The 18,476-nt window shown below is 40.9% G+C and overlaps 1 protein-coding gene and 1 long non-coding RNA gene across 2 annotated transcripts in view; one reads left to right on the forward strand and one right to left on the reverse strand.

Moving 5' to 3' along the window:
• The window catches only part of LOC140714107 (uncharacterized), a 56,892-nt gene that overhangs the window by 21,427 nt on the left and 16,989 nt on the right, over positions 1–18,476 (forward strand). The window lies entirely within an intron of this gene.
• The window catches only part of tbc1d2b (TBC1 domain family, member 2B), a 103,420-nt gene that overhangs the window by 6,572 nt on the left and 78,372 nt on the right, over positions 1–18,476 (reverse strand). The window contains exons 7-9 of the mRNA XM_073024873.1: positions 16,548–16,658; positions 14,247–14,440; positions 11,148–11,642 (exon numbers count right to left, since the gene is read on the reverse strand). Coding sequence (XP_072880974.1) covers positions 11,148–11,642; positions 14,247–14,440; positions 16,548–16,658 — 800 coding nt within the window. The remainder of the gene's footprint in view (positions 1–11,147; positions 11,643–14,246; positions 14,441–16,547; positions 16,659–18,476) is intronic.

An 18,476-nucleotide genomic window follows, 5' to 3' on the forward strand; every position in this document is an offset into this window, starting at 1 on the left:
TTTTTTTTCATGCCGCCAAAAACATTTTGCCTCGCAACAGTAGACCAATAAAATTGATGTTCACAGAGGTCCAATGAAATTGTACGATAAATCAAGCACACTTTCACAATTAAATTATTGTAAATCAGTCATTTGTACTCACCCTCATCAACATGGAAAACACTCGAAGAAAAGCATTGTGCTGCCTTTATGGCAGTTATTTAGTTTATAATATTTTCGCTTAGTAATTCATTTGTTAGTGATTTCTAGTTAAAGTTAGAAGTGTTTTAACTATATTTGTTTTCTGTACTACATCGCGGGATGCTATGACGTCACACCCGGTTTCGCCGCGTCTTGTGGGAAATGCCAGTTTGCGATAAACGGGAAGGTGGGGGCGAGCGGCATTAGATCTGAGCGAACGCTGCTTTTAAGTTAAAGGCGATCAATAACTTTTCCTGGTAGGCTGCAGTATATATATTTTTTACCAGTCGTTAGGAGATATTGGAATGTTGTTCAGTAAAAAAGTATACGCAACGTATATTTAAAAGTAGCCGCGTTACAGGCACGGTTCGAAAAAAAGCATTTGCAATATGTATTTGTTTATGTTACCATATGGATTTAATTAAAAGTTAAAAAATCCTCACGTGTAATATCTTTCTGTGTAAATATCTCATATTACAACGTGGGACACCTGCGGCCGAAAATCCGGTGCGGCCTAAAATCCGGTGCGGCTTGTACAAGTACAAAATTGATTTTCTTTCTAAAATTAGAGCCAGCGGCTTTTAATCAGGTGCGCTCTGTAGTGCGAAATCTACGGTAATTTCTTCACAAAGGATAATGTACCCTACCTTGGCAATGATCTTGTGAATGTTTTGTTGCCTTCCTTTTTTAAGTAGGGAGACAAGCCCCATATGTAATTTTCTAGATGCAGACATCTTTATTCTTGTATTTAGATTGTACTGCAACCTAGAATCTATAGGGTGGGCTGATGGGAATGTGGGGATGTAACTGTTACCATAAACTCAATGGGCTGAAAGACTGTCTTCGTGTTGTAACCGTGACTCATTTATGGTTCATTATCTCCAGGGAAGGATGAGTGATCTGCAATTTAGTATTCGCTGATCTAGCTGTTCTATTCTCTTTTTTTGTTAAATACTTACTTGCACCACGTGGAAAGTAGAGTTTGGTTCCTGAAGATATATTTTTCAATCACATTTTCCATCTCCAACCCATCAAAACTAAGCCTCCAGATGGAGGCTGTGCTTTCAAGTGAAACTACAACTCCCCTAATCTCCAGATGCGTCATAAACATCAAACGACTGGCCTTTCCTCAACATAATCCTGATAGCACCGCCTTGTCAGGTGTTAGAAAAGGGAGGAAAGTGCAAAGAGAGCTCACACTGGTAACTTCATAAAATCTGATCCCTGTTACTTACAGAACTTGATTATATTTCAGCCGAATGTGACCACACAATTCAACTTCAGAGGAAATTTGAATCAACAAGTTTGATAGAGATCGTTTGCTCTCTCTCTTGATGGCGAGCGAGGGAGAGTTTGCTGCTGACTTTTGAGTCAGGAAACTCAAAATAAAAAGCAACGCTTCAGACCAACTGTAACATCGAAATGGCAACTGTTGTCTCCCCTGTCGCTGTGGAAGGAGCGAATGCTGTCTCTTTCTTGTTTTAGTGAGAGAGACTGCTGAGGGATGTTGAGATGTTGGAGTGAACAGTTAGTTTTGGGTGTACCATGATCTCTCTTTGGGGCTTTGCTGTTGCTTGCATGGTGAGTGATAGGGACACTGAGGCTTTATTCTAGAAAAAGTGGGGGGCAGAGTTGATGCTGCTTGTGCGTGGAAGGGGGTAGGGGGCTTTGATGTTCTTGTGTTTTCTTCTGTCATTCATTGCTTGGGGTTTTTCTTCTGTTTTGAGGATGTCTGCAGAGAGTGAGAATTTCAGGTTGTACATTGTACAATTTCTGATATTAAATGGAACCATTGAGCCTCTGAATATCTAGCACCCTGTAATAATCTGAAAATGAAGAGGATACTTTTGATGTGGTGGATGACCATACAAAAAGTTCAAAACCTGAGACCACCTGAGCAAGTGATTGAAGTGTCAGTGGGAGAGCATTTTGGAGATGGGAATAAGGATGGCAGGAAACTGAGGTTCTGAATTGGGGAAAGGCTGATACCAATATCACATGACAGGATCTGGCAAAAGACTGGGAGCAGTGGCTTACAAGAAGATTGGCATCCAATGAGAAAATAAGACAAGGGTAATGTGCAAGGATATCAAGGGCTGTATTAAAAAAGTATGTGGCAGATGAGAACTGAAAACTGGTGAGATGCTTCAGGAGTACAAGTATTAGAAGTATTTTAAAAATTAGGAGGGTAAAAAGAAGACAGGATATCATTGGAAGGTAAGACTGGAAAATCCCAATGCATTTTATAAATATAAAGGACAAGGAGCTAACTATGGGGAGTAGAGATTTCAGGGAAGATGACAGTGAATCTCTAAATCATTAGAAAGGAAGCATTAGATGCCTCAGAAGGCTTAAAGTTGGATAAGTCCTAGGTCCTGATCAGGCATTATCAGAGGCAAGGGAGAAAACTTCTGAAGACCTGACAGGGCTTTTGAAATTTCACTTACTTCAGCTGATATGTCGGAGAACTGGATGACAGCAAACGTGGTTCTTTATTCAAAGACAGAAGGGATAAGTCAATGACAGGGTTGTAACTGGAAAAAGTGAGGGACAAGATTCAATCTACAATTGGAAAGGCAGGATTAAATCACAGATAACCAGCATGGCTTTATTAGGTGAGATTCTGTCTGACCAATCTGTAATAGTTTTTGTTTTTTAAAGAGGTGTCGATGAAGGCAGTGCAGCTGATGTAGTCTATGCGGACTTTGGTAAAGCCTCTGACAAGGTCCTACATGGAAAACTGTTTCAAAAGCCCATGGCACCCAGGACAAATTAACCAACTGAATCCAAAATTGATGGTAATAAGAGGCAGAAGGTGAAGATGCTTTTGGTACTGGAAGCCTTTGACAAGTGATGGACCACAGGAATTGCTCCTGTTGTTGTGATGTACATTATTGATTTTATATTCATATTCTTATATTCATATAGGTATGATTAGTAAGTTAACAGATGACAGAAAATTTGGTGTGTTAATGATAGTGAGGAGCTTAATCATAGTACCACACAGCACAAAATCAGCTTCTTTGGTTCACCATGTCCATATCGACCATCACGTAGACTATACCAATCCCATTTACCAGCCTAGTCCATTCCCTAAATGTGCTGGCAATTCAAGTATTAGTGATACTTGAAGGTGTGAGAGCATCTGCCTACACCCCCCACTCAGGCAACACATTACAGATTCCAGTCACCTTTCGGGTGAAAAAATTCTTCAGCTCAAAACCTCTTACACTTTACCCTCATCTATTATCTACTTTCATATACTTCTGCTGGAGGAAAAGCTTCCTAATAACTAACCTATTTACGTACGAGTTACCGTTGACTCTTAGCAACCCTATGGATACTGTACTTGTCCATAGGGATTTCATGACAAGATATGGAAGTAGATTGCCTGGCTGTTCTTCCACGCCGCTGTACTGTGTAGGTTGGGGCGCGGCCGGATTCAAACTCAGGACCATCTCTAAGCCTCTAAGTTTAGTGCTGATGACACTACACCACTGGTCGGGGCATCCGTATTTATGCCCCTCATTAATTTCTACATTTCTCCCCTGAGTTCCTCCCCCCCAGCAATAACACTAGCAGATTTTTATTTCATCTGTGTTTTTACTACTCTTACATTGATATCCAGTGTAAATTTATAAACAGTAGGGGACTCAGCACAGATCCCTGTGGTACTTTGCAGGTCACACACTTCCAATCACATTCTTCCTCCTGTTACTAAGTCTTGGTTCAGGGAATGGTGAAGGAGAGGGGGACATTTTAGGGCAAGGAACAACAGGTTTACAAGCGGTCTGAGGAGGAATTACTTTTGGAACCTGAAAGGCACTGGCTTAGTGAGGTACTCTCACAACATTTTAAGAAACATTTTTTAGAATTAGTAAGAAATTGAAGGCTGCAGGCAAAAGTGCTGCTAGATTGGATTAGTATAGATGGTCAGCATGTGCTCGGTGGGTTGAAGCTTTTGGGCTGAATGATTATGAGTTCCATTTACATACTGACAAGATCTTCCGTAACACACAAACCTAGCTAATTGTGAGTCCGATCACCATTTCCGATCTGTTAGAAGCCTTTCATGAAACAAACTAATTATTTTTCCAGTTTGTAGGATAAAGAAACCATAGCAGAGCTGTCTCCAATGTTGCAGTAGCCAGTAGTTGCTGAAGAGCACCACTAGATGGCAAATACTAAACAAACTTCGCCTGTTCCACACCATCAACTTTACTGCAAATTGGAATTCAAACATAAACTGGTAATATATGGCCCCTATAGCCATCACACCATTCACTAAGATCACAGCTGGTCTGATCAAAACAGAATGAGTCTTCAACCTGAAATTACCTCTCACACAATGAAGCCAGGCAGCTTCTATGGAAAAAGTGCAATTGATGTTTTGAGCCGAAATCCTTCGGCAGGACTGGAGAGAAAAAGCTGAGGGGTAGATTTGAAAGATGGGGGGGTGGGGAGAGAAACGCCAGGCGATAGGTGAAACTTGGAGGGGGGGGTGATGAAGCAAAGAGCTAAGAAGTTGATTGGTGAAAGAGACAGAAGGCCATGGAAGAAAGAGAGGGGGTGGGGGGAGCAGCACCAGAGGGGGGCGATGGACAAGCAAGGAGATAACATGAGAGAGATTGCTTTGAATAGTCTGTGTGGACTTCGGTAAAGTCTCTGACAAAGTCCTATGCGGAAAACTGTTTCAGGAGGTCACAGCTCATGGCATCCAGGACAAATTAGCCAGATGAATCCAAAATTGTTAACTTACTGCTGACATCCTATACCATCACCAACCTTATCAGCTCTGGGGATCTCCCATCCACTGCCACCAACCTCATAGTTCCCACACCCCACACTTCCCATTTCTACCTCCTACCCAAGATCCACAAACCTGCCTGTCCAGGTAGACCTACTGTCTCAGCTTGCTCCTGCCCCACTGAACTCGTTTCTGCATACCTTGACACTGTCTTATCCCCCCTTGTTCAATCTCTTCCCACCTATGTTCGTGACACTTCTCATGCTTTGAATTTTTTCAATGATTTTAAGTTCCCTGGCCCCCACCGTCTTATTTTCACCATGGACATCCAGTCCCTATATACCTCCATCCCCCACCGAGATGGTCTCGAAGCTCTTCGCTTTTTTTTGGATTCCAGACCTAACCAATTCCCCTCTACCACCACTCTCCTCCGTCTAGCGGAATTAGTTCTTACTCTCAATAATTTCTCCTTTGGCTCCTCCCACTTCCTCCAAACCAAGGATGTAGCCATGGGCACCTGTATGGGTCCCAGTTATGCCTGCCTTTTTGTTGGCTTTGTGGAACAGTCCATGTTCCAAGTCTATACCAGTATCCATCCCCCCTTTTCCTTCGCTACATCGACGACTGCATTGGCACTGCCTCTTGCACGCATGCTGAGCTCGTCAACTTCATTAACTTTGCCTCCAACTTTCACCCTGCCCTCAAATTTACCTGGTCCATTTCCGACACCTCCCTCCCCTTTCTTGATCTTTCTGTCTCCATCTCTGGAGACGACCTATCTACTGATATCTACTATAAGCCTACAGACTCTCACAGCTACCTGGACTATTCCTCTTCCCACCCTGTCTCTTGCAAAAAGGCTATCCCCTTCTCACAATTCCTCCATCTCCACTGCATCTGCTCTCAGAATGAGGCTTTTCATTCCAGGACGAAGGAGATGCCTTCCTTTTTTAAACAAAGGGGCTTCCCTTCATCCACCATCAACTCTGCTCTCAAACGCATCTCTCCCACTTCCCGCACATCTGCCCTCACCCCATCCACCCGCCACCCCACTTGGGATAGGGTTCCCCTTGTCCTTACCTACCACCCCACCAGCCTCCAGGTCCAACGTATAATTCTCCGTAACTTCCGCCACCTCCAACGGGATCCCACTACCAAACACATTTTTCCCTCCCTCCCTCTTTCTGTTTTTCGCAGGGATCGCTCCCTACACGACTCCCTTGTCCACTCGTCCCCCCATCCCTTCCCACCAATCTCCCTCCTGGCACTTATCCTTGTAAACGGAACAAGTGCTACACCTGCCCTTACACTTCCTCCCTCACCACCATTCAGGGCCCCAGACAGTCCTTCCAGGTGAGGCGACACTTCACCTGTGAGTCGGCTGGTGTGGTATACTGCATCCGGTGCTCCCGGTGTGGCCTTTTATATATTGGTGAGACCCGACGCAGACTGGGAGACCGTTTCGCTGAACACCTACACTTGGTCCGCCAGAGTAAGCAGGATCTCCCAGTGGCCACACATTTTAATTCCACGTCCCATTCCCATTCTGATATGTCTATCCATGGCCTCCTCTATTGTCAAAATGAATCCAAACTCAGGTTGGAGGAACAACACCTTATATACCGGCTGGGTAGCCTCCAACCTGATGGCATGAACATTGACTTCTCTAACTTCCGTTAATGCCCCTCCTCCCCTTCTTACCCCATCCCTGACATATTTAGTTGTTTGCCTGTTCTCCATCTCCCTCTGGTGCTCCCCCCTTTTCTTTCTCCTGAGGCCTCCCGTCCCATGATCCTTTCCCTTCTCCAGCTCTGTATCTCTTTCGCCAATCACCTTTCCAGCTCTTAGCTTCATCCCACCCCCTCCCGTCTTCTCCTATCATTTTGCATTTCCCCCTCCCCCCACTATTTTCATATCTCTTACTATCTTTCCTTTCGATTAGTCCCGACAAAGGGTCTCGGCCCAAAATGTCGACAGTGCTTCTCCCTATAGATGCTGCCTGGCCTGCTGTGTTCCACCAGCATTTTGTGTGTGGTGTTGTTTTAACTTACTGCTGAGTTATTTTCTCTTGTTTGTGACCTCTGTTTCTCTTTCCAGATGTTTCCTGATCTAAGTGTTTTCAGTACTCTATTTTTATGACAGGCAGCACTTATTGTTGTCTAGCACTTGTTGATGTCTATTTTAGCTTTCATCAGATTCACTCAGCTCCAGACATCAACACAAGCTTAGTCTAGCCATGGGCTAAAGATCTGAATTACAAATGAAAATTGTTATATTATTTATATAAATATATAAAGTTCTTGAATTGACAGTAAAAGCTGAGGGAGGAGACCAGAATCAGCACAGACAAGAACTGTGCAGGTTCCTGTAGCTACGTAATTCTGGAGAAAGTGTAGGCCAATGTGAGAATGGGTTTGGCCTGGACAAAAGTATACTTTTGCCTTAATTTAAAATTCTTAATACAACCCGCTTCTCACAACCTGGTATATTCCTGCCAGTGATATCTGGTTAATCCACTTCACACAATTTGCTTCATTAACAATTGAAATAAAAATCTCCATTTTAGCTTAATGAGATTTTACTATAAATGGCTACAAGCCAGAATAAATGTAATTTGCAGTTCAATTAAACAGATTAATTTGTCCAGGAATATATGCATTATCTTCCTTACACAGATCATGTTATGAATCACTTGCGTAGAAGTCTCTAAGCAATGCAAATTGGAAATCACTGTTTTTCCCTCTCAAAATGCAAATCATTTTAAAATCCTAAGCAACAGCAATGGAATGACAATGTTGATGTGGCCTCTACAAATAATCAAAATCCACTCAGCTCCCAATTTACCATTCTTCTTACCGACCAGTAGGGAGCAGTCATGAGCAGATTTCACACTCAGCAGCACATTCCATTCTCAGTTCCCTGCTTAGAGTTCTTAAGACCATAAGACACAGGAGCAGAATTAGGCCATTCAGCCCACTGAGCCTGCTCCGCCATTTCATCATGGCCAATCCCGGATCCCCATACACCTGCCTTCTTGCCATATCCTTTGATGCCCTGACCGATCAGGAAACAATCAACTTCTGGTTTAAATATACCCACCGACTTGGCCTCCACTTCAGTCTGTCGCAGAGCATTCCACAGATTTACTACTCTCTGGCTAAAAAAATTCCTCCTTATCTCTGTTCTAAAAGGTCACTCCTCAATTTTGAGGCTGTGCCCTACCATAGGATACATCCTCTCCACATCCATCCTATCTAGTCCGTTCAACATTTGGTAGGTTTCAATGAGATCCATCCTGCATTCTTCTAAACTCCAGTGAGTCAGGCCCAAAGCTGATAAAAGTTCCTTCATCCCCGGAATCATCTTCATGAATCTCCGCTGGACTCTCTCCAATAACAATACATCCTTTCTGAGAGATGGGGTGCAAAACTGTCGACAATACTCCAAGTGCAACCTGACTAGTGTCTTATAAAGGCTCAGCATTATCTCCTTGCGTTTATATTCTATTCCCCTTGAAATAAATGCCAACATTGTATTTGCCTTTTTTACTACAGACTCAACCTGGAAAATAACCTTCTGGGAGTCTTGCACAAGCATTCCCAAGTCCCTCTGCACCTCTGATGTTTGAACATTTAGATAATAGTCTGCACTATTGTTCCTTATACCAAAATTCATTATCATACATTTCCCAATACGGTATTCCATCTGTCATTTTTTGCCCATTCTTCCAATTTGTCTAAGTCTTGCTGCAATTGCATTGCTTCCTCAGCACTACCTACCCCTCCCCCTATCTTCCTATCATCCACAAACTTTGCCACAAAGTCATTAATTCCATTATCTAAATCATTGACAAACAATGTGAAAAGTAGCAGTACCAATACTGATCCTTGGGGAATACCACTAGTCACTGGCAGCCAATCAGAAAAGGCCCCTTTTGTTCCCACTCGCTACCTCCTGCCTGTCAGCCATTCCTCCACCCGTGCCAGTATTTTTCCTGTAACACCACAGAATTTTATCTTGTTAACCAGCCTCATGTGTGGCACCTTATCAAATGCCTTATGAAAATCTAAGTAAATAGCATCCACTGCCTCTCCTTTGTCCACCCTGCTTGTTACTTCCTCAAACAATTCCGACAGGTTTGTAAGGCAAGATTTCCCTTTACAGAAACCAAGCTGACTTTGACTTATTTTACCATTAGTCTCCAAGTACCCCAAGACTTCATTCATAATAATAGACTCCAACACTTTCCCAACCACTGAGGTTAGGTTAACTGGCCTATAATTTCCTTTCTTTTGCATTCCTCCCTTCTTAAAGAGTGGAGTGACATTTGCAATCTTCCATTCCTCCGCTGGCATGCCAGAATCAAGTGATTCTTGAAAGATCATGACCAATGCATCCATTATCTTTTCAGCAACTTCTCTCAGGACTCTTGAGATGTAGCCCTCTGGTCCAGGTGACTTATCTACCTTAAGACCTTTGAGTTTCCCTATCACATTTTTCTTTGCAATAGCAATGTCACTCACTACTGCTCCCTGACATTCACAGACCTCTGGCACACTGCTGATGCCTTCCACAGTGATGGCTGATGCAAAGTACCCATTAAGTTAATCTGTCATTTCTTTGTCCCCCATTACTACTTCACCAGCATCATTTTCCAGTGATCCAATATCAGCTCTCACTTTCTTTTTACTCTTTATTTAACTGAAAAAAACTTCTGGTATCCTGCTTTAAATTATTGGCTAGTTTGCTCTCATATTTCATCTTTTCCCATCTTATAGTTTCTTTAGTTGTCTTTTGTTGGTTTTTAAAAGCTTCCCAATCATCCAGCTTCTAAATCACTTTTGCTACCTTATATGCCCTTTCCTTGGCTTTTATGCTTCCTCAGCTTCTCTGGTGAAAGCGGATCCAAGCAACCACATGCTCTGAAACCTTCTGATCTCTGTTGTGGTTGCTTCTCCGTGATGCCAGTTGATTAAATTTTCATCATCAGTCTTTCCATGGACTTTTGCCCCTCTCAATCTCCATCCTCCTCCAGTAATAGAACTGAGATTCTGGCATGTGTCCATTTCAGACTATTGGTATTCGTGCTCTACCAATGACTGCCATCTCTTCAGTTTACAAAGCATCTTTGGAATTCCTGAAATTTCTCCATCGCTCTTCAAAACCTTCCTTGCTGAGCAAACTTTCGATCATTTATAGCAAGAGCTACTGATTTGGCTTAGAATCAAATGTCATGATAATGTTGACCCAAGAAATGCTGGAGGAACTCAGTGGGTCAGGCAGAATTTATGGAGGAAAATGGACAGTCAACACCTAGGAAGAGTCTCGACCTAAAATATCAACTCTCCATTTTCATCCACAGGTGATGCCTGACCTGCTGAGTTCCTCCAGCATCTCACTATCAGTCTTGCTAATAATGTTCCTCTGAAAGTGACTTGGATCATTCGTAACTTGGATTATTCCTTGTGTAAACACTAACTGATTACCAGTTGTCTGCTCTGTGCTAGTCTCTAGGACAGGACTTTATCAAGTGGTAGCTCTTTCACAAAGCAGCAATTCTATGAATGGAACCAAATAACTGAACACAGCAAATTTTATGATTCTGCATAAACAGTGGTCAATATGAAGGGATGGAGGAAATGAGCAAGGAAAATCTCTGACAACCTTGTTATTCCAAAATATTGTGTTACAACAAAGCAGGAGTTATGTGGCACACACAATTAGAAAGCTAGAGGAAAATTAATATTGTAATTATTTGGAGCTGGCTGAACAGCTCCAAGCCTCAGGCTTCAGGAATATCTCAGAATACCTATAGGGAGTACCTATAAAATATCAAATATCAAAACCTCCTAGCAATAACTGGTGAATAAAAGTGCCCTAAAGTTGTAGAGATCTATTAAGAATGTGTTTTTGATTTTATCTATATTGCTTTCAAAGTAAGTATTTCACTGGCCTTATTCTATTCTGATTACCTAGCAGATTTAACAACTAAGATCACACCAGTCTCAGCGCAGTCAAACATAATTCACTGCAATATGTTTAAATTATGTGTAATTTATACAAGTATCATTTCATGGAAAGAAGCTTGCAATAATATTTTTCAAATTTAGCTTCTAGTAGTAGTTATTTTTTATCTGCTGAATTGTTAGTGAGAAAATGGGGAAGGGGAAGTAGCACTGGCTAATGAATAATTCAAGATCTATTCAAAAGTAGGACACACCTGTTTAAGCCTTGGCAGTATCCAACATCTGGATTCCTCCAGGAAAATGCCAGCAGAATGTTTCGGAGTTTTTGTATTCCTTCCGAGGTTGGTGAGGCATAGTGCTTATTATTTGGCAAAGTGCGCATAAGATCCAGCTCAATCTGTTTTGAAGCAGGGTTCTGCTTCTCTAGTGCTTTCTCTAGCAAGGAGTTAAAATATCCTGAACCACATTTATCCCTGTACTTTCTGATGTGGAGGTTGACGCACCACCTCCAGACCTTTGATCTATGTTCATGTGGAACACCCCAACGAATGAGGCTCTTCAATTCAGGTGAACGCACCATTTCTCGGTTCATGGTACCAGCAAAGTAATTTGCCCATTTAACTCCTGTGGAAATTTCTTGGCTGTCGGTGAGTGACATGGACTTTAGGTCTAGAGCTCGAACTTTGGCAATCAGTGTCTCCTCCTCACTATCTTCAGGCACTGTCTTGAAGCCATAAATATCGTATTCACTGAAATGAAAATACCAAAGGTTTCATTTAACATTTTTCTACTTGTGGGATTACATAACACCAAAAATAGTGCAGAACCACTACCATTTCTTTAACGTCTTTCCAGTCATATTACCACCTATTTTAATACATAGCTGCCCTCTATATGATTCTGTTTAGTAATTGAGGATGGGGTACTCTTTTTTGTTCCCCAGTACACCCCTGTCTAAATTTATCTCCAAGCTGTCAGCATTAACTCTGGGTTGCTTCCCTTTCTCAATGACACATCCACAACAAAATACCATTTTTTAATTTTACTGTTTGTTTTGCCATAATGTTCATGGCTTGGAACGGACAAATTTATACTCCAATTCAGTTAAACTTAATTCATTACCAAACTGTTGTCACCATCCCATGTCTTTTCTAAAGACAGGCTCTAAAATGTTTCTTGCCAAACACTATCAGGATACGTATTCAATATTAGGTATTCTCAGTACTGTCCTCTGATTAATGAATGATTGGCAACCTTTGGACAATTAACAGTTTGTTTTGCTCCACTCAAGTTTAAAAACCAAAATCACATTAATGGTTTATTTCTCAGCACAGCAGGACATTCTACCGTGCTTAGAGACTTGGCAATAGATTCATGTAAATTAGATTTGTAAATCTAATGTGAAGTCTCTTTGCTGGTATCTAGGAATGTGTTATTGATTATCATGAATGAAAAATATCACTACAGCTGTTTACTAGATTTTAATGCACCATCTGCTGCAGCAATATGTTCAGAATATGTCTGTAATCCAGAATTATGCAGCTCTTGAGAGGGCGCTAAACTATTACATGAGGGAACAGTGGGAGATGTGGGAAAATGCAGCAATAATTCTTTAAGAAAAGAGAAAAGTCTGACAAAGTCAAACTATGTAGCTTTAAATTCATTATTAACAGTTCAATAAAAATGGATGAGGGAGACTGTCAGTTTAAGTGCAAGCGTCAAGATAAATAGCCTGTAACTCTGCAGACTGTTCCACTTAAAGAACATGATTTTTAAGAAGATAATTGCAGAGGTATATAGTATATACACCAATAAAAAGGCTTCCCAATTCAGGGAATGTGAATGCCATCACTGCTAACAGCATCAACATCCACAAATAAATCAAACCACAACTGAATTGGAATAAATGAACAAAGATTAACATTGAACAAAATGGAATCACGTTGTCTTCAGGTGCAAAGAAGGGAATAAGAATATATGGGGAAAAAAACATGTACTGAAAGACCAAAGAGGATGCATAAGAGAAATCTAAAAATACAAGGAGTAATATTCTGCTAATGTATCCTTAAAAAGAGAATTGTTGACTCTGAGCTGGGACCTCCAGCAGTGTTGGTAGGAATGTATTTGTAAAGGGTGGATAGTGGGGATATTTAATGTACTTCAGAGTTTACTAAAGACAACATTTGGGAGGAGGGGTTGGACTGTGATTTGGTTAAATAAAGAGAAAGGGTCACCCAAAATAACAGAACACCAGGACTCTGAGTTGCATCCACAGGAAGTGGCATGGATCTTAGACATTAGGAGGTCTTGGTGCTTCTCTACCTCCCTGGGTTCTGTTCCTGCTCCTGTTCATCACACATACCTGGCATTCAGACTAGAAGAAATATGTAAATTTGTAATGAACTCAAGGTAATGCAGTAAAATACAATAAAAATGCAAGAACATACACTGATATTAGGATAAGGCAAAGGCTGCAGGTAAAATTCAGTGAATACACAAAAGTACATTTTGGGGGAGAAGGTTCAATACATTTTGAGTGGAGAAAGTTGAGTGGTGAAGGGCTAGATTTCACAAGACAAATAATAAGCAGATGTAACATTGAAGTAGAACAGACTGAAAAGATACAATGGTGAATCAATGCAAGATATTACTTTCACTCTAATGTATCTTAGAGATACTGTAATCTCCAGACTTTAACAGTGTGACAGTATAGCAAAGATACATCATGAAGGTCCCCAGTATGATTGTGGGTCTTTTCACATGAACAGAAGAATCTAAGCATCAATATGACAAAAAGGGTTTTAAATTTAAGAGATAAAACATTTCCCAATGATTGAGCAGTCTAGAACAGGAAGACATGAATACAAGATTAGATGATTTAAAAATAGAGGTGAAACATTTACTTATAAATTCTGAGATGCGAATCTGCAGAATTTACTCAAGTTATAACCAAAATGAAGTCAACATTTCAGAATAGTTTAAAATGGTAATTGAAGGATTTAGGAACAGGGGATCTGAGCAAGCAAACAGTGTTACAACTACTCATGTGAAGAACAAACAAACAGATTGGGCTAAATATCCTGTTCTTGTGTTTTGTCTACTCTGCTCAACTTTGTCATTTTATACAATGCAGACATTGTTATGTTTTTCTTCCTGTTTTCTCTCTGCACCTTGTAAAAAAGATCAGCATATCGTTTAATTGTGCCTAAGCCTCCGTATGTTGCAAGGCAGCAATCAGTACAGGCTTGATACATCCACCAAGAAACACTTACAGTGGCAAGCCATTAAACTCAAAGCTTCGACTAAAATGTTTTTCTAAACTTCCCCAACTCAAAGCCTTGTGATGGTATTACCTGACAGGATTTGGTTTAAGAACAGTTTGCTCCGGATGTTCAGGGGTGTCCACTTTCAGAGCATCTTCCAAAAGTCTAGAAATTACTTCATGCGTTGGACCTTTTTCTCCAGAACAAACAGGATTCTTAACTTCCTGAAGGAGTACAAGATGTTTGCTCTCAACCTGGCACAGTCTGGCTTCCAGGCTGGTGCACTAGGAAGACGGAAAGAAAAGGAAAGGAAATCAACATTTGCATTATCTGCAATCTTAAATTTTAGATATTTTTCAATTAACAAGACCATCAATCATAGCTATGCTCAATGGGAAGGAGAGGATTACACAGTTGCAAAGTTTCTCTCAAAACAATTGGAAATACAACTTGTCCAAATCCATACAGGACTGAAAGAAACCCCAATACAGTACAGCATACTTGGCCTGAATCAAAATTTAACCAGAAAGCTAACATCAGGATAATGTTCAGCTAAATACCCTGATTTTGAAGATTTGGGAACATTTCTTGGACAGATATAACTTTATTGCAGCTGAGATGTGATACTATAGGTATAAACTAAGGCTACATCCACACTAGACCGGATAATTTTGAAAATGCCGGTTTCGTGTAAAAACACTATGCGTTTTTAAAAATATCTCTGTCCACATTGAAACAGAGATTTTGGTGAATCTCCTCCTCCTGCACATGCGCAGGACACATCTACCGTAAACAAGCGACATGTTTGGTGTCAAATCTCGCCGTAAAAGTTCGCGTTTGTGTAGTTACAGACTAGAAAAACTTAAAACGACGGACAGCTGTTGGCTCTCGCGCAGGAGAACTTAAAAGTAAAAGAAACAAATACTGGAGTGTACGGAGGCAACTGACAGGGAGTTCACGGACAGATTGACCAGGCTGACGACGAACATTGAAAAATTGACTAACTTTGTTGCATTAATAAAGCACCTTGTTAAATGTATAAAACATGTCTGCATCAGTGTTATCTTGCATTTCCATACAATGTTACATTAGGCTGTTACACATCTATTGTCAGAGAAGTACTTGCATAAATAGGTAAACCACCTTCATACGAGCAAGGACAGAAAACAGGGTAAAGTGAGTATACTTATTTATTCAGTAAGTTATGGGTCAAAGTATTTGGTGAGTACATTTCTAACTCTTCTGGCATCAGTCTCGTTGCCATCTGTTCTGAAATTGTTAAGTTGCGTTCAAGAAAACAATGAAATAGAGCGCTGCCGTCTGACAGCGTTTTCAGAAGTCTCCGGTTACCTCGTCCACACTGATCCGGCCAATCCGGCATTTTCAAAAATACACACTTTGGAAAGAATTGCTGAAAAGCTCTGGTTTCGGGGGACGAAAACGCCGTTTTAGTGTGGACGGAGGGTAAAAACGAAGAGAAAAAGCTTCGGTTACGGATTTATCCGGTGTAGTGTGGATTTAGTCTAAAAGCCCCTGTCCAATAAAACAAGTTAGTCTTCCACAACCCTCACCTCCATCTGCAGAAAACAGTTCAAGCAGGACAATGGAATATTGTTCAGGGACAAAAGAGCTTGTTCCTAAAGCAATTAATCCCCTACAAATGAGGGGAAGATCTGATCGCTACAGAGAATGTAGCTACTACTACTAACGAGCTCATTGAAAACAAATGACCTTTGAAGGGATTTGACACATTGTTTGAATCAAAGGACAGCTTTGTTAAAATCAGCTACTAATGGGCAGGGGATATCATCTCAGAATGATGACAGACAAGAACTGGTACGAAGACTAGATACGCTTAACAGGGAAAATTGTTATCTCAGATTTACTGCTACAAAATTGGATCCTTGACCTGAATAGTTACACTACCTCTAAAACACTAAAAGTGTTGGCTTTTACCACAAAAGTCCAGAACTTAGTTGGTTCTGGCTAAATATGTTTTTGCATTTAACCTGAGTTTATATCAGGACAAGGCATTACAAGCTTGGAGACAGTCACACACAGAATAACCATCAGGAAACCAAATAAAATCATGTTAAACACTCAATTCATTTGACTAGTATTACGCGGGCCAAACCACTGCTCTTCAGTTTACCTTTATTACTTTTCTCAATTTCAAAAATAGCTTTAAATAATAAATCATTGGAAGTGTTCAACTCTGATTAGTATTTGTCATATTTTTTGTTGTGTATTTTACACGAACAAAATTTTAGTGTACCTACTAAATTAAAGCAAGGGTAAACAACAGCTGCCCTTAACACCTACGATTCACGTATGGGATTGAAAATATACAACTTCATTAATCCAGGTGTAAGTATAGTGCATTTTAAATACCTTTGCCTCCAGTGCTTTTTCTCTGTTCTCAGTATTTCTCTTTAGCACAGAAAGTTCTAAGATTTCCTTGTTCAGGAATTTATTCTGTGTCTTATAACCCTGAAGGGCATCCTAGAGAGAAAAATATTATAATATCACAAAATTTTAAAATATTACAATACTTCAGACAGTCCAAGTAGAAACTAATTGTGTCACTAAGATGACCAAGCTGAGGAAATCTACCATTCTCAGGGTCACATTCAAGTCTAAAATCTGACACTTAATCTGAATCACTTTAGTCACAGTACAAATGATCTATTTCACTCAATGGAAAAACTATAATTTTTGCACCATTTGTTTCGAAGGTTTAAAAAAATATCATGAACAAATCTAGCTTTTGTCCATTTGCAGCCATTCAACAAGGGATCAGTATAATCCACAGGATTTACTGGTCTCACCAAACACTAGGGGGATGTCTATCTTTTCAACAGACAAAATATATGCATCTGGTACAATTAAATCAACACTCCTGGTGTTACAGTTTCAAAACAGATCACAATGCCTACTGTGATAAATAATGCACAATTTCATAGAACATAGAATAATACAGCACAGTACAGGCCCTTTGGCCCACAATGTTGTGCCGACCCTTAAGCCCTGCCTCCCATATAACTCTCCACCTTAAATTCCTCCATATACCTGTCTAGTAGACTCTTAAATTTCACTAGTGTATCTGCCTCCACCACTGACTCAGGCAGTGCATTCCACGCACCAACCACTCTCTGAGTAAAAAACCTTCCTCTAATATCCCCCTTGAACTTCCCACCCCTTACCTTAAAGCCATGTCCTCTTGTATTGAGCAGTGGTGCCCTGGGGGAAGAGGCACTGGGTGTCCACTCTATCTATTCCTCTTAATATCTTGTATACCTCTATCATGTCTCCTTTCATCCTCCTTCTCTCCAGAGAGTAAAGCCCTACTCCCTTAATCTCTGATCATAATGCATACTCCCTAAACCAGGCAGCATCCTGGTAAATCTCCTCTGTACCCTTTCCAATGCTTCCACATCCTTCCTATAGTGAGGTGACCAGAACTGGACACAGTACTCCAAGTGTAGCCTAACCAGAGTTTCATAGAGCTGCATCATTACCCCGTGACTCTTAAACTCTATCCCTCGACATGAAAGCTAACACTCCATAAGCTTTCTTAACTACCCTACCTACCTGTGAGGCAACTTTCAGGGATCTGTGGACATGTATCCCCAGATCCCTCTGCTCCTCCACATTCCCAAGTATCTTGCCATTTACTTTGTACTCTGCCTTGAGTTTGTCCTTCCAAAGTGTACCACCTCACAGTTCTCTGGGTTGAACTCCATCTGCCACTTCTCAGCCCACTTCTGCATCCTAACAATGTCTCTCTGCAATCTTCGACAATCCTCAACACTGTCCACAACACCACCAACCTTTGTGTCATCTGCAAACTTGCCAACCCACCCTTCTACCCCCACATCCAGGTCATTAATAAGTGGCCAAGTGTTTCAAGTGGAACGAGAATATCTTATTGAGATGCAAACAGCAGAATGGATGGCAAACTGGTTGCAAAACTGGAGTTACTCACGATTAAGGTTGGTGGAGGAACAGCAGTCTTGGGACCACTACAGCCTGATCTACCAGTCATGGCTGATCTCGGTCCCAACTCAGCTTTCCTCCTCACTCTCCTTAACTATTGATTCCCCAGATGTAATCAAATACAATATCAAAAGTTCCATGAGAGGAGGGGCTTGTTAGCTTTGAAAAATTAGGACAACATCCAGGCACAAAACAAGTGAAAAATAGGTATAAGAATGCTAAATAAATTTCAGTACAGCTAAGTGTCTGCTGGTATAGTCTGTCACAAAGAATAAGGCAACATACTTTTTGGAAAATAGAATGCAAAGTAGTTTGCAAGAGCAG

Source organism: Hemitrygon akajei, chromosome 21, assembly GCF_048418815.1.
Source record: "Hemitrygon akajei chromosome 21, sHemAka1.3, whole genome shotgun sequence".
Lineage (NCBI taxonomy): Eukaryota > Metazoa > Chordata > Chondrichthyes > Myliobatiformes > Dasyatidae > Hemitrygon > Hemitrygon akajei.